Here is a 13,181-nt window from a genome sequence, read left to right as displayed (position 1 = left end):
ACAATAAATTCAAGTCCAATTTCGGCCAAACTAAACACAAACCAAAATGAAATACAAGCAACCTGAAAGAAGCTACCTAAACCAAAAGGCAAATGCAGACAGCAAGCCACAAGGAAGTTACAAAATACTAAAGTTGAACCCACAGGCTAACAAGACATCTGACAAACGGGGTCTACAATCATACATACACACATTGGTGTGATCAACATGCATAAACCTCATGAACAACTGAAACGTTTTCAAAATAAGTTAGACTGAAAATAGAGTTGGGGTCTACAATCATCAACAGGTGGTCTATGGAAAGAGCTTCATCATTTATAGGCATTTGTAGGCTAATAACACCCCTATCAAAAGGTCTCCGATGGAACAGACCATCCAACTCCATTTCTTTGAAGAATGTCATCAGGACCCTCAAAATCTTCAACGTATTCATAATAGTCCTCAATCGTGTTTTGGTGTTGCACGGGTTGTGTTTTTTTCCTCTTCGTCTGTCAGGGACACAGACATGGCAATATAGCATAATATTAATCAAGATAGTACCATAATAACTTAAAAAGTGATCATAAATTCAAAGGTCATTATGAGTATGGACTTACAGGTAGTTTTGGTTGGTCAGAACACATGACACCTTTTTGGCATTGGGCTTCTTGTACCCCATTTCTGCAAGGCTTTTAGGCCTGGACCCCTTTGGCCTTCCTCGCGGTTTCTTGCGTGAAATAGGGTCTTTCACTACGGGGCCCATAGATGGGTTGCCTTCTAGTCCCACTGGCTTGGACACTGAACTAGGGGTGTGGAAACACCCAGGATTGTTGGAACCAATTTCAGAGGGAGGCAAAAGGTTCCTTGGCAGGGTTGGCAATGATGGTTGGTTTTCAAGGAACTTGTCTTTGCTTTTCTACACTTCTAAACGAAGCGTTTGGAGAGAGTTAACAACTAGATCAAATGTTTCCTTGTCCTCAACACATGATGCTACTTCGCATATTGGCTCAAACTCAACCATCATTTTGTTAAACATCTGAAATGCCACATTATCAGTAGGATCGTGGTAGGCAACCTTAACCCGGGTGTGCTTCCTAGGTACATCTTTGCGCCACCTATGAAGAACGTACTTGGAAGGAATATCATGAACCAAATTTTGATCGTACACTCGGATGATATGCCTGCATAGCATACCAAAGGTTTCAAACTTCCGACAATCACAAGAAACATCCTTTGTAACAGTGTTAAAAAGAACACTATAAAAACGCCTCTTATCGGTAATGACTTCTTCACTCTTCCCTTCCGGTATTATCCACACCCTATATTCAAGTAGGTATTGAATAATGTTCCCTTCCAGCACACGCTCTTCTCTACCAGAACAATGCATAAGTCGACAACACTCGATCTGAATCTCTTGGAACTTTGTGTCAGTGTAAATCTGTTGGAAGAATCTCTCAACGTGGAACCCACTGACAAGACACCTAACATATTTGCCACACCTAGCGTCAGCATCCATTTCCGCTGAAACGCGCCGCTCCATTGCCCTGGTGTACTTCTCCGGGAATTCATATAACTTGGTTTTTCTGTTTACAAAACCGTCGAAAAAACTGTTGATGCTTTCAACCCTCTGTGTTGTCTTCATCCCGGCCCAGAAGTGCTCTTTCATAAAGGCTGGGACCCACATATGTCTTTCATCGAATAGGTTGCTTAACCACTTATTGTCCTCTAGCTCATACATAGTCATTAGCTCTAACCATCTACGCTCAAATTCAGCAACTGTGAAACTCTCATAAATAAGAGTCTTCAGTGGACTCTTAAAATCTTGATAGCTGAAACATGTATAAAAGAAGTTTACAACCAGCTGGAACATATATCAAACAAGTTTACAAGCACACATTATATACTTATCAAAAATGTCAGTTAATCAGATCAATTCTAGACAACCAAGGTTTGTAAATTATGGCATGATAACAAACTGCTACATTTGACAGTATAATAACTTAATCATATTCTTCTATGTCACCTAAGGTGTGCAACATTGGTCACATATCAGACACTTTAGCCTAAACAAACTGAGGGTTGCTGTAAACTATCACAACATTATATTCATCTGAAGGTATCACAGCAAGTGATCATGAGCACAGCAAATTCTCATTATACTGACCACAGAAAATTCTCATTATCGCGGCAAATTATCATCCTATTATAATCAAAATATCTTACAGAAGGAAATTGTCCTGACTAATCAAATTATTTTGCCAAGATTACTCTGATTTATCAAATTATCCTAACTTATCAAATTATTCTATCAGCAGGAACAATATTCTGACTTATCTCAACAGTAGGAAGGAACATTTATTTGACAAGAACAAGCTGACATGGAACTATCAAAACAACCCCAGTACTTTATCACACCAATAGGTACATGTATTCAAAATGCACAAAGCATGCAACATGATATAAGTTTTATGAGCAACTCAAATTACTTAAAATAAACAAGAAGCCTTACTGTTCACATTTTCCAAGCTTGTCTGGGAATTTCTTGAGTATGTGCCAAATACACCACCTATGGCGCGCATTCAGCATAACTTGCTCCAATGGCTTGCGCATTGCAGCGGCTTGGTCAGTCAAAATAGCCCCGGGTTCTTTGTTACCCATACAAGACAGCCATTGCCTAAAAATCCAACCAAATGTGTTTGAATCCTCATGTGACACAAGGGCACAACCCAACAAGATAGATTGCCCGTGGTGGTTAACCCCTACAAAGTTGGCAAAAGGAAGCTCATACTCATTAGTTAGGTAAGTGGCATCAAAGCAAACCACATCGCCAAATTCTTCGTAAGCCACTCTACTACGAGCATCAACCCACATTACATCCTTCAGACGACCCTCTTCATCTAACCGATGTGCGTGATAGAAATTCTGATTATCCTCTTGCATCCGGTCAAAGTACGCCATCATCGCCGCCGCATCACCTCCATCCATCTTCAACCGCTTTTTCTTTTCCTTGGACACTTCATGTTCGAGATCCTTAACAGTAGGAAGGTTATCCACCCCGCTCTCAGTAGCCATACACCCATGTATTTGCCTTATGGGGACACCTTCTTCATAGTAGTTCATCAGTTTCTTCCTAACATTGGACGTGTAATAATTCTTCATTCGATATTCCTTCACCAACTTAGCATCAGACGGTTTAGGGGTGTGGTTATCATGTTCTTTTTTCAGTTTCCTTATAACCCACAAGCCATCAGAGTCAACCCCAGCATATAACATGGCACCGCATTCACATTTCTTCGAAGTCCTTTTCGCCCGCTGCATTACATCTTCTCCTATTTCACCATTAACTGTACCACCGGTGCCACATATTTCCATGGCCTTGGCCCTCTTCTTGGCCTCCCTCCTTGCCCTCATATCGGGTGGACCCCAACACTCACACCTCTATGTTACCCTTCTCCTCTCCTTATCCTTCTTTGAATAGTTAGATGCAACTCTTGTAACCCCAAAACCTTTTTGCTCGGCATATTCTTTGTAGTAGCTTTCTACATCTTCAAAGGGTTTAAAAACCATCCCAAGCTTAGGTGATTCAACATAACAGTACATGCTCATCTGGTTGTTGACACAATGGTCTCCACGGTTTCAATCGTCTTAATTGGAGACAATGTAGCTAGTCTCTGAGCAGGGGAAGGCACAATCACTGTCATACAGTCCAGAGAGGGGACCTGTGCAGAAGGTGTAACTTGTCCCCCCCCTGAAACTCATTAGAGGATTCAGCAACTACCTCACAGGAAGATGGTAACTTACAGTCCATATCCATACTCCCTGTAACAAGTCAAACAACAACTATCACATAGAGTACTCCTATTTCACATCAACTAAAACATCAACAAAGACATAAACCATAACAAATTTAATTTACCATCTTCCTAACCAACATAAATAACTCAACATTATAGGGGGGGGGGGGGGCTTAAAATTAAAACCACATTAACCACTACAATTTGTAATTCCACCCTTCAACAGTACAAACCACATTAACAAGGCCAATTTGAGAATTCACATTGTCGATTTTAAACAATATAATCACAGAACCCAATCACACAGAATTCACAAAATTTAAACCCTATTTCACAAAATACTGGGCAATTTCCATCAAACACAACCTGATTGTCGATTTTAAACAATATAATCACCCCTTCCCACATATATTTCTTCATAGTAGTTAATCAAATCTACACCGAATCGCACATAAAACGTCAACAATTCACATAATTCATACCAATCGAAAATAAACAAAGGTTAGGGTTTACAAGCTTAAACGACATACGTACACAGATGGAGAACACTTCCAGTATCAAGTACCAATTCAGCTTAGACGAATTGCGACTGCGAACATCGGATTCCCTATCTAGCTCTCCCAATTTTGGTGGAATTGGTGGGTGGGAAATGAGAAGAACTCTCACCAACTCGTGTTCTCCAAATAGCAGTAAAACGGGATGGAGAAAAATTGAGTTCCTAAAATACAAGACAGAACGACATTCGAGATAACGGTTATGCCTTTCCTTACGTCCCGCTTAACCCCAGTTAAGTTCCACATAAGCATCACTTTATAAAAACATTAAAATATTGACATATTAACATTGTTCGTTTATATGCCTTATTAACTGGGGGAAGCTCAGTAGCCTTGATTGAAGGCTAGCCTTGCGTATGTTCCTTAATTTTCGAAAAAAATATTAAAAACATCGACAAAATCAACAAATCAATTAAAGCGGGAATACGTAGACGGCACTCACTCACTAAGTGAAGTGAATCGTGAGTCAGGTGGGATGATCCTATAACCTCGTCACAAGAAATCTTTACACTTTTTTTAGAAAAAAAAGCGATTTTTTTTGTCAATAATTTCCACGTTTACAACCCAAATACAGTCACTGTCTTAGTAAGTTAATTAGACACTGATTACAGCAATCTCTGTTGTTTAATTCTGATTGATATGATTTATATATATAGTACTTATAATTGCTCCACATAATTATATAATTTTACTATTTTGTATGATCAAATATTTTGCAGAAAATGGCATGTGAGTAAATGATATAGCAGAAATTTTGAGTGGAGAAGACGAAGATGAACGTTGCAGTGGGTGTTCAAGCAACAAATTCAGTTGGGCCACTTCTATTTTCAGCCAGTAGGGTAATTTAATGCCCTTTAAAACTTTTTTTTTTTTTTAAATTTTTTTGTAAATTGGCAATAATTGTTAAATTTTGATGAAATTTGACAATTGTTGAATGATTCTATAATTTCTGCCTACAATTTCAAATGGGTAAGTTTTGAATACCTGAAAGATTGTTTATTTCATTGAATTAGACATTCTATTTTGGTTTTTAGGAGAAAATTGAGAAGTTTTGTTGAATTATTGAAGGAATTTCAGTGGGAAATCATTTATTTTGGGGGAATATGATGGTTAGATATTGCAGGAATTTGAGGTCTGCATAAATGCTTGAAAATGTTGATATGTTGAATGCTATAGCTATAAATCTGAATTGTGGAATTGAAATCAAGTAGTAGCACTCTCAAATTTCTTTGAAAAAGGGTTTTAATCAAATTGGCTATGACTCGGTTTGCATTCTTATTCTTTGTTTGTTGTATGTAATTGAAAAAGGAATTGTATAAATGACTTGTTTCCCTTGCAAAACTTGATTTTGTAAGACTTGTAAGGCCTTCGAATGTCGGTTGTTGATTATTGGCCTATGTGATGAAACATATGACAGTTTACAATTTTACTAACATCATTTGTTTTTTGCACCAGCTATAAAAGTTAACTAAATTTTAATGATAACTTAAGCAGTTTTACAGATATTGCTGTCTTTGAGCTTAAGGCAAGTATAATTCCTTTTAAATGGGTGTGTTCTGAGTCTTCTGACTATCCTTTGTGGTGCAAGTTAGACTGGGATGATAAGATTGACAACAATTACTTGTTCACAATTGTGTCGGTATATTGACATAATGAGTGGCTGTTTAGATGGAATTGTGTGTTAGTGCATGACATGATTTGCTTTTTTTTTTTTTTTAAAAAAAAAAAAAAAAAAAAAAAAAAATTAGATATGGCATTTTTAAGCTTATTATAAGTTTTGTATTGCAGCTGGGTTGCACAAAGCTAACTAAGAAAGAAATAAACGAGCATGGCTGAATGTGTAAACTAGTAATCAGCTTGGAGATGTTGAATTGAGCTATTTGCCATGCACTATAGCTCATCGTGCAAAGATAATGGTCTGGCTTTTTGTGTGAGGAAGTATAAGACTGAATTAAAAGGGAGATGATTTCGGAAGGGCTTTGTCAAATTGCTAAACATTAAATATTGTTCTTTCCCATCACTCTCACCATCATTTAAAAGTAGCAGCAAGAAGTAAAGAGTATACTGAGTTTTCTAACATCCCTCTGTCTGTCATTTTATCATTTTTTTACACTAATTTGATTTTGTGCCTCTCCATTCATTTTGTATCTTTTGATTTTGGTGACTAAGTACTTAATGTTCTTGCACTGATATAAATTAAATTGTTGGCCTTACTTTTCACTTGATATCATGCTGTCAAGGTATATATCGGAGTATTCTTTTTGATGTGGTCTTTCTTATTTTCTTATGACGTCAATTTATATTTTGCATGCAAATGCTAGGATCTTGTTGTTGGTTGTTTCACTAAAGACTGCTAGCTATTTTACAGGGCTCAACAAGCAAAGAATTAATTTTGGCACAGACATCAGCATTGAACTGCAGTTCAAAAAATCTGTTCAGGCGTAACATTTTGCATTCTAAGTCAAAAGTTGACATAGTGCATCGAGTATGTTTTCATTACTACAATGCAACTTTTTGGATCCCATGAGTATTTATGATGCATAAAGTAATCATCTGTATATTCGGTGGTTAAAGAGGTTATGAAATAATTTTCATCAGATTTTAATCTCCAATGTTGAAGAGCTCATCAATATCTTGCAATAACTGAGTAGTGCTGAAAATTTGTCTAGAATCCTAGATGCAGTAGCTTAAAATGCCCATTTTCTTTGATAGATGAAGTATTGTCCTGCAATCTCAGCCAGTGCGACTGAAAGCAGTCAAACAATGGAAAATGCTGAAGTAGAGACAGAGAATCTGGGAATCCTGGATGTGGATCCTTCCTTGGAACCCTACAAAGATCATTTCGAATACAGAGTGAAGAGATATGTGGATCAAAATCAGCTCATTGAAAATTACGAAGGCGGACTTGAGCAATTTTCTCAAGGTGATATTCTTTTCTGCACTGACATCCCGCTAATATCCTCCTTACTGTTTAAACACTAATCTTTTAATTAATGCATCAACCGTAAATTATGTCTCTGTGCTGTATTAAGTCAAGAATGTATGGTTCTTGCCTATAGCCTCTCTATGCAGCCACCATTTGTCATCATGTAGCTTGGCATGTAGGAATATTAGTTATACATTCATATTATTTATGCTTATTGTATAGGATACTTGAAATTTGGTTTCAATCGTGAAGAAGGGAGCATTGTGTATCGTGAATGGGCTCCTGCTGCTCAGTAAGTTTGTTACAGGTCTAAAGGACTTTAATTTGTTTAAGCTGAGATTTCTGGTTTTTCTAAATCTCTAAAATATCGTAACTTTTATCATTGATCTAGGGAGGCTCAACTTATTGGGGACTTCAATGGGTGGGATGGTTCCAACTACAAGATGGAAAAGAACCAGTTTGGTGTTTGGAGCATTAGAATATCAGATGTAAGTGGAAATTCCATTATACCTCACAATTCAAGGGTTAAGTTTCGGTTTAAGCATGGAAATGGAATTTGGGTTGACCGAATTCCGGCATGGATCAAATATGCCACGGTGGATCCCTCACGATTTGCAGCACCATATGATGGGGTATACTGGGAGCCTCCTCCTGAAGAAAGGTACTGGTTAAATCCTCACAGAACTGCATTATATATAATGGAGTGAGATTTTGCTAACTCAGTTTACTTTTCATAATGCAAGCTACCAATTTCAGCATCCTCGTCCTCCAAAACCAAAAGCTCCTTTAATATATGAGGCCCATGTTGGAATGAGTAGCTCAGAGCCACGTGTAAATTCATATAGGGAATTTGCAGATGATGTTTTGCCTCGCATTAAGGCAAACAATTATAATACAGTGCAGTTGATGGCTGTCATGGAGCATTCCTACTATGCTTCATTTGGATATCATGTGACAAACTTCTTTGCCGTGAGCAGTAGATCTGGGAACCCTGAGGACCTTAAGTATCTGATTGACAAGGCTCACAGCTTAGGTTTACGAGTATTGATGGATGTTGTTCACAGCCATGCCAGCAACAATGTTACCGACGGTTTGAATGGTTTCGATGTTGGACAAAGCTCACAGGAATCATACTTTCATACTGGAGACCGTGGTTATCATAAGCTATGGGATAGCAGGTTGTTCAATTATGCAAACTGGGAAGTTCTTCGATTCCTTTTATCCAACGTAAGGTGGTGGCTTGAAGAGTATAGATTTGATGGATTTCGTTTCGATGGAGTAACCTCCATGCTATATCATCATCATGGAATTAACATGGGTTTCTCTGGGAATTATAATGAGTATTTCAGTGAGGCAACAGATGTTGACGCTGTGGTTTATCTGATGCTGGCTAATCGTTTGATTTACAACATTTTTCCTGATGCTACAGTTATTGCAGAAGATGTTTCTGGTATGCCTGGATTATGCCGCCCTGTTTCTGAAGGGGGAGTTGGGTTTAACTATCGCCTAGCAATGGCTATCCCTGACAAGTGGATTGACTATCTGAAAAATAAGAAGGATGAAGAATGGTCCATGAATGAAATCATGTTAAGCTTGACTAATAGAAGATACACTGAGAAGTGTGTAGCTTATGCTGAAAGTCATGATCAGGTCCAAGTTCTACCTTTCTCTGAAATGGCTGCTTCTTTGCAGTTTATTTAGTTCAAATACTATTGTCTTGAAAATAATCTTTACTTCACTTCATAATTCAAGAATTACATATAGCACTTCTTTTCACTTTTGAACCACTGAATACGAATAGAGTACATGTTTTCTTGTAAAATGAATTTATTTATTTCTCTGTTGTTTTCCTTTATATCCTTTACTTATATATTTATATGTCTCATGATTGTAATTTCATTTTCTGCAGGGAATAGTTGGAGACAAAACAATGGCATTTTTGCTAATGGACCAAGAAATGTATACTGGAATGTCTTGCTTGACAGAAGCTTCGCCCATAGTTGACAGAGGGATTGCACTTCATAAGGTTTGGTTTCCTTGTCACTTTTTTTTTTATATAATCTCAATTGATTAAGGGTATATTTTCCTTATATAAACTCAATTAATTATGGGTATATTTTCCTTAAATTGCTTACCCTGAAGGCTAGAAGATTCTAGATATTTCTCTAAATATCATTTAACTGTTCTGCAGATGATACATTTTATTACAATGGCCCTTGGAGGGGAAGGTTACCTTAACTTCATGGGTAATGAGGTAAGCGTTTGAGGTTGAGATCTTGTTAGATTGTTGGTTCTTGGGGATTCCATTCTTTTTAATGACAGTGTTGGGATGTCTAGAGCAATAAAACTTCATACCTTCTAGTCTTCTACACTGCATGGAAAACCTGTTTAAGATTGAGTTCAGAGTAATGTATCAATATACAGCTTAAACAGAACATAATGTTTTTGTATAATTTATGTTTTTCTTCTTTGGCTGTAATACATCCTCTATTGATTATCAGTTTGGCCATCCTGAATGGATCGACTTCCCCAGAGAAGGAAATGGTTGGAGTTATGATATGTGCAGACGTCAGTGGAACCTGCTTGACACAGATCACCTGAGATACAAGGTATTAAAACACACACCTGCCGAAACAAAATATACATTTTACCATTTTGAAGCAGTCAAGCCTCAAACAGAGTTCTTGAGTGCTATAGACATAAGAAACGAGAGCTGGCTGGTCATCTACTTTCTGAGTTTCTGATTGTCACTAATATCAAATCTTATTTTTATAAAAGAGGTCTTAATCACAGTTATTGGTTTTCTTCTGTCCAGTTCCTGAATGCATTCAATCGTGCCATGAATTTGTTGGAAGAGAAATTTTCATTTCTTTCTTCATCAAAACAAATTGTCAGCAGTACAAATGAAGAAGACAAGGTATGGGTACTTGAAGCAAACATCAAGTGTTGTTTCTCATACTTGCATCTTTTTAGTTGATGTTTATGCAATTCATCAATTTGCAGTGAAAGCACTCACATCTTTGTCATAATAACGATGACAAGTTATTCTCTCCCATTTCCTGTAACGCAAGACATATATATTCAAAATTTTACAGGTTATTGTGTTTGAGAGAGGTGATTTGGTCTTTGTCTTCAACTTCCATCCAGAGAATACATACGAAGGGTAAACAAATTCTCTTGTAATCTTTATGTTGTGAGAATTTTAATCCTTATCATTTTAGGAATAAATTATTTACTACTTTGCTGATGATTGATTTTCCCACAAATTTCCCTTCCTAGAATGATTTTATGTGTGATTTTCATATGCAGTTACAAAATTGGGTGTGATCTGCCTGGAAAGTATCGTGTTGCACTTGATAGTGATGCTTTGGACTTCGGTGGAAGAGGAAGGGTAAGGCCTAAGGATGTAGCTGGTTGTTCACCATATTGTATTGGCTTCTCAAACAAGATTTCATATAACTTTACACAATTTCAACCCTTGCTTGACCATTACTGAGCAATTGTGTGCAATATTTTTTTTTATGTAGGTGGGTCATGACGTTGATCATTTCACAAATCCTGAAGGAATACCAGGAGTTCCTGAAACAAATTTCAATAACCGTCCTAATTCCTTTAAAGTCCTATCACCAGCTCGTACATGTGTGGTATACATCTACATTATTTACTCTCTCGCTTCATTGTATGAAAAGAAACGTGGTTCGTTTGCTAGCTTACAATAAACTTTATGCCATCAGACATCTACTTCATATGATTTTGCTTGATAGCAATGTTTTCATAATAGCTGTGGTTTAAATTCCTCTAGTCTTATTAATCTGGTCAGAATCAAGAGATGTGATTATGTGGTGGTCTTGGTTTTGGTTAGTGCATATTTTTTTTTTCTTTTTCTTTTTGGCCATAAATTCAGATTATTTCACATTTCTCTTTCAGTTCTATCTGCCTAATAATAAACAAATTTACTACTGATTCATTAATGAACCAAACTTGAGTATCTTTTGGTTAAATAGAACAGAAAGGAGAGAAGTTGAGGGCTGCCAATTGGAATGATGATCTTTTTGCTTCTTGTTGGTTGCCCAGCTGTAGAGAATCAGCCTGACTTCTGATAATCCCCATTAATCCCCAACCCACTCAATATTTTGAAGTTCCTGTTGGGGGAGGAGAAGAATGGGGTGAACAGGGTTGTGCACACGACAAAAATGCCACTAGTGACTCTTGCCTTGTTATTCTACTAACCTATGAATTCTACACGCATCAAGAGCTAGTCATATCTTTGCCAAATAAATGGTTGTGTTGCACAATCAAGTTCTTGCTACATTAATTAGCTGCACAACAATCTCACGATGCGTAAATGATTGGGTGGGTGTGATTTTGAGAATTGATAATGAGAAATTCAGTTTTCTAATTGTTGAGTGGTTGTAAGATAATCAATGCACCATGTCAATGGTGCAACTGTCAAGCCGGTTATGTTGTTTTCCTTGCCCTGTTCCTATTGAGTAACAAAGTATATGTTCACTCCTTTACCCTATGTTTGGATTAAAGGAAATGAGGGGAAAGGGGCGGGGGGGGGGGGGGGGTGGGGGGGGGGGGGGGGGGAAGAGAAATGGAGGGATGGAGTATCCTTAGGATAACAAATGAGGAATGAAGGGAATTGAAGGGGAGAGAAATGGAGGGATTAATTTGTGAGAAATTGATCTCTCCAACAATGGAGAGATTTGGAAGGAAAACTCGTCCTTTTCCCCTCCCCTTCCTTTCTCATCCCTCCCCTTCTTTTCCCTCCCACTTAGTTATCCAAACAAGCTATTAAGTACAACCATTTTTTTACTATATATCTCTTTGTTCCATAGGCATATTACAGAGTAGAAGATTATCCAGAAGAGACTGTCGCAACCACTACCGTTGTTGCTGATAGTCTAGAAGAAGAGGCTGATGGAGCCGAGGATGTTAGCCCTGTACTAAAAAAACCAGCTCCTGTGGAAAAAAATGCTGCTCCAAGCGTAGAGGATATTCCATCAACAGACAAGATCATGGTTAGTGGACGGCCCGGTGACTCAGATTGTAATCCCTCCACAGCAAGTGACTTCAAAATCAGTGTACCTCTTCTGTCATCCATGCACTTTCCTTTTGTTCGTGGCTACCTCTTAGTGTAAATAAGTAGCTAGGTTGCTTACATGGTTATGTAATTGCAGTTTCATCATGTAATCATGGGAGAAATTGAATAAATCAAATCGAAGAGTTTTGTTACCAATATGTAATTGTGAAAGTAAAATTTCAGCAAGGAGTTACGCCAAAGAGTCAAGAGGCTTACAGGTTATACAAGCTGTTCACTCGAATATTTAGGTCAGGTTGGAAACAGGTCAAATTAGGTTGCGATTCAAACTTGGATTGAGTCTGTTTAGTGAATCTAGCCTCTAGCTCGGGTTTACGTTCGGGTCAGGTTAAGTTGGGTCGTGTTATGTTAGGTAAATTACCATTGTGGATCATTCTGGCTTTGATTATACTCAAATTTAGGTTAGGTTTAATTACAAGTTTGGATTGTATCGAGTCAAGTTTGAGATGGGTTTCTAGCTAGTAAACTTGAGTTCGGGTCAAATTTGTATAGGATAACTATTAGGTTGAATAATCTTTAAAGTGGGTCATCTTTGAATTTCGGTCAAGCATTTCATAATTTGAACATTTCAAGTGTTATGAATGTACTATTGGACCTATACAATTGTGAGCAAAGTTATGGAGTTTATGATATGAACAAATGATTACTTGATTCCTGATTTCAAGTTATTCACTAATCTGATCAACCATGAGTCTCCATGGAGACATGGAGTAGCTTATAATGGATATTGCCTTAAATTTACCCCCTTTTTCTTTTTATTGTTTTAAATAGTATTTGGTCTTCTAGTCGGTGACGTGGACTAGTAGCTCTTCTTATTTTTTTTT

At 37.4% G+C, this 13,181-nt stretch overlaps 2 protein-coding genes across 3 annotated transcripts; one reads left to right on the top strand and one right to left on the bottom strand.

The window, feature by feature from the left end:
- Window positions 1-895: 895 nt before the first annotated feature.
- On the bottom strand, window positions 896-3,390 carry LOC145592291 (protein FAR-RED IMPAIRED RESPONSE 1-like). The gene is made up of 2 exons (XM_081648736.1): window positions 2,489-3,390; window positions 896-1,808 (listed from the first exon to the last, which is right to left on the bottom strand). Exons 1-2 carry the CDS (start codon window positions 3,388-3,390, stop codon window positions 896-898), a joined length of 1,815 nt encoding a protein of 604 aa, XP_081504862.1.
- Window positions 3,391-4,646: 1,256 nt separating this feature from the next.
- On the top strand, window positions 4,647-13,015 carry LOC145591008 (1,4-alpha-glucan-branching enzyme 1, chloroplastic/amyloplastic-like). Of its 2 annotated transcripts, none has more exons than XM_081647396.1 (15): window positions 4,647-4,797; window positions 5,047-5,166; window positions 6,696-6,812; window positions 7,040-7,250; window positions 7,476-7,545; window positions 7,645-7,914; window positions 7,997-8,903; window positions 9,163-9,279; window positions 9,445-9,507; window positions 9,755-9,862; window positions 10,069-10,170; window positions 10,349-10,416; window positions 10,563-10,644; window positions 10,781-10,897; window positions 12,095-13,015. In XM_081647396.1, the coding sequence occupies exons 2-15, from the start codon at window positions 5,101-5,103 to the stop codon at window positions 12,395-12,397; spliced, it is 2,601 nt and encodes an 866-aa protein (XP_081503522.1). In that variant the 5' UTR covers window positions 4,647-4,797; window positions 5,047-5,100; the 3' UTR covers window positions 12,398-13,015. The 2 variants fall into 2 exon arrangements, with proteins under 2 accessions (XP_081503522.1, XP_081503523.1); XM_081647397.1 differs by having other exon boundaries at window positions 4,647-4,912.
- Window positions 13,016-13,181: the final 166 nt, after the last annotated feature.

This window comes from Chenopodium album, chromosome 18 (genome assembly GCF_948465745.1).
Source record: "Chenopodium album chromosome 18, dcCheAlbu1.1, whole genome shotgun sequence".
NCBI lineage: Eukaryota > Viridiplantae > Streptophyta > Magnoliopsida > Caryophyllales > Amaranthaceae > Chenopodium > Chenopodium album.
The sequence above is the reverse complement of the archived record's forward strand: the minus strand, read 5'-3'. Positions and strand labels throughout refer to the sequence as shown.

Bases quoted from the DNA above. Each gene is read 5' to 3' on its own strand.
- LOC145592291 (XM_081648736.1), bottom strand. From the start codon at position 3,390: ATGAGGGCAAGGAGGGAGGCCAAGAAGAGGGCCAAGGCCATGGAAATA. The intron at 1,809-2,488 runs GTAAGGCTTCTT...TACATGTTTCAG, and splicing joins AAGCTTGGAAAATGTGAACA to CTATCAAGATTTTAAGAGTC.
- LOC145591008 (XM_081647396.1), top strand. From the start codon at position 5,101: ATGAACGTTGCAGTGGGTGTTCAAGCAACAAATTCAGTTGGGCCACTT. The intron at 7,251-7,475 runs GTGATATTCTTT...CTTATTGTATAG, and splicing joins ACTTGAGCAATTTTCTCAAG to GATACTTGAAATTTGGTTTC. The intron at 10,645-10,780 runs GTAAGGCCTAAG...TTTTTTATGTAG, and splicing joins ACTTCGGTGGAAGAGGAAGG to GTGGGTCATGACGTTGATCA.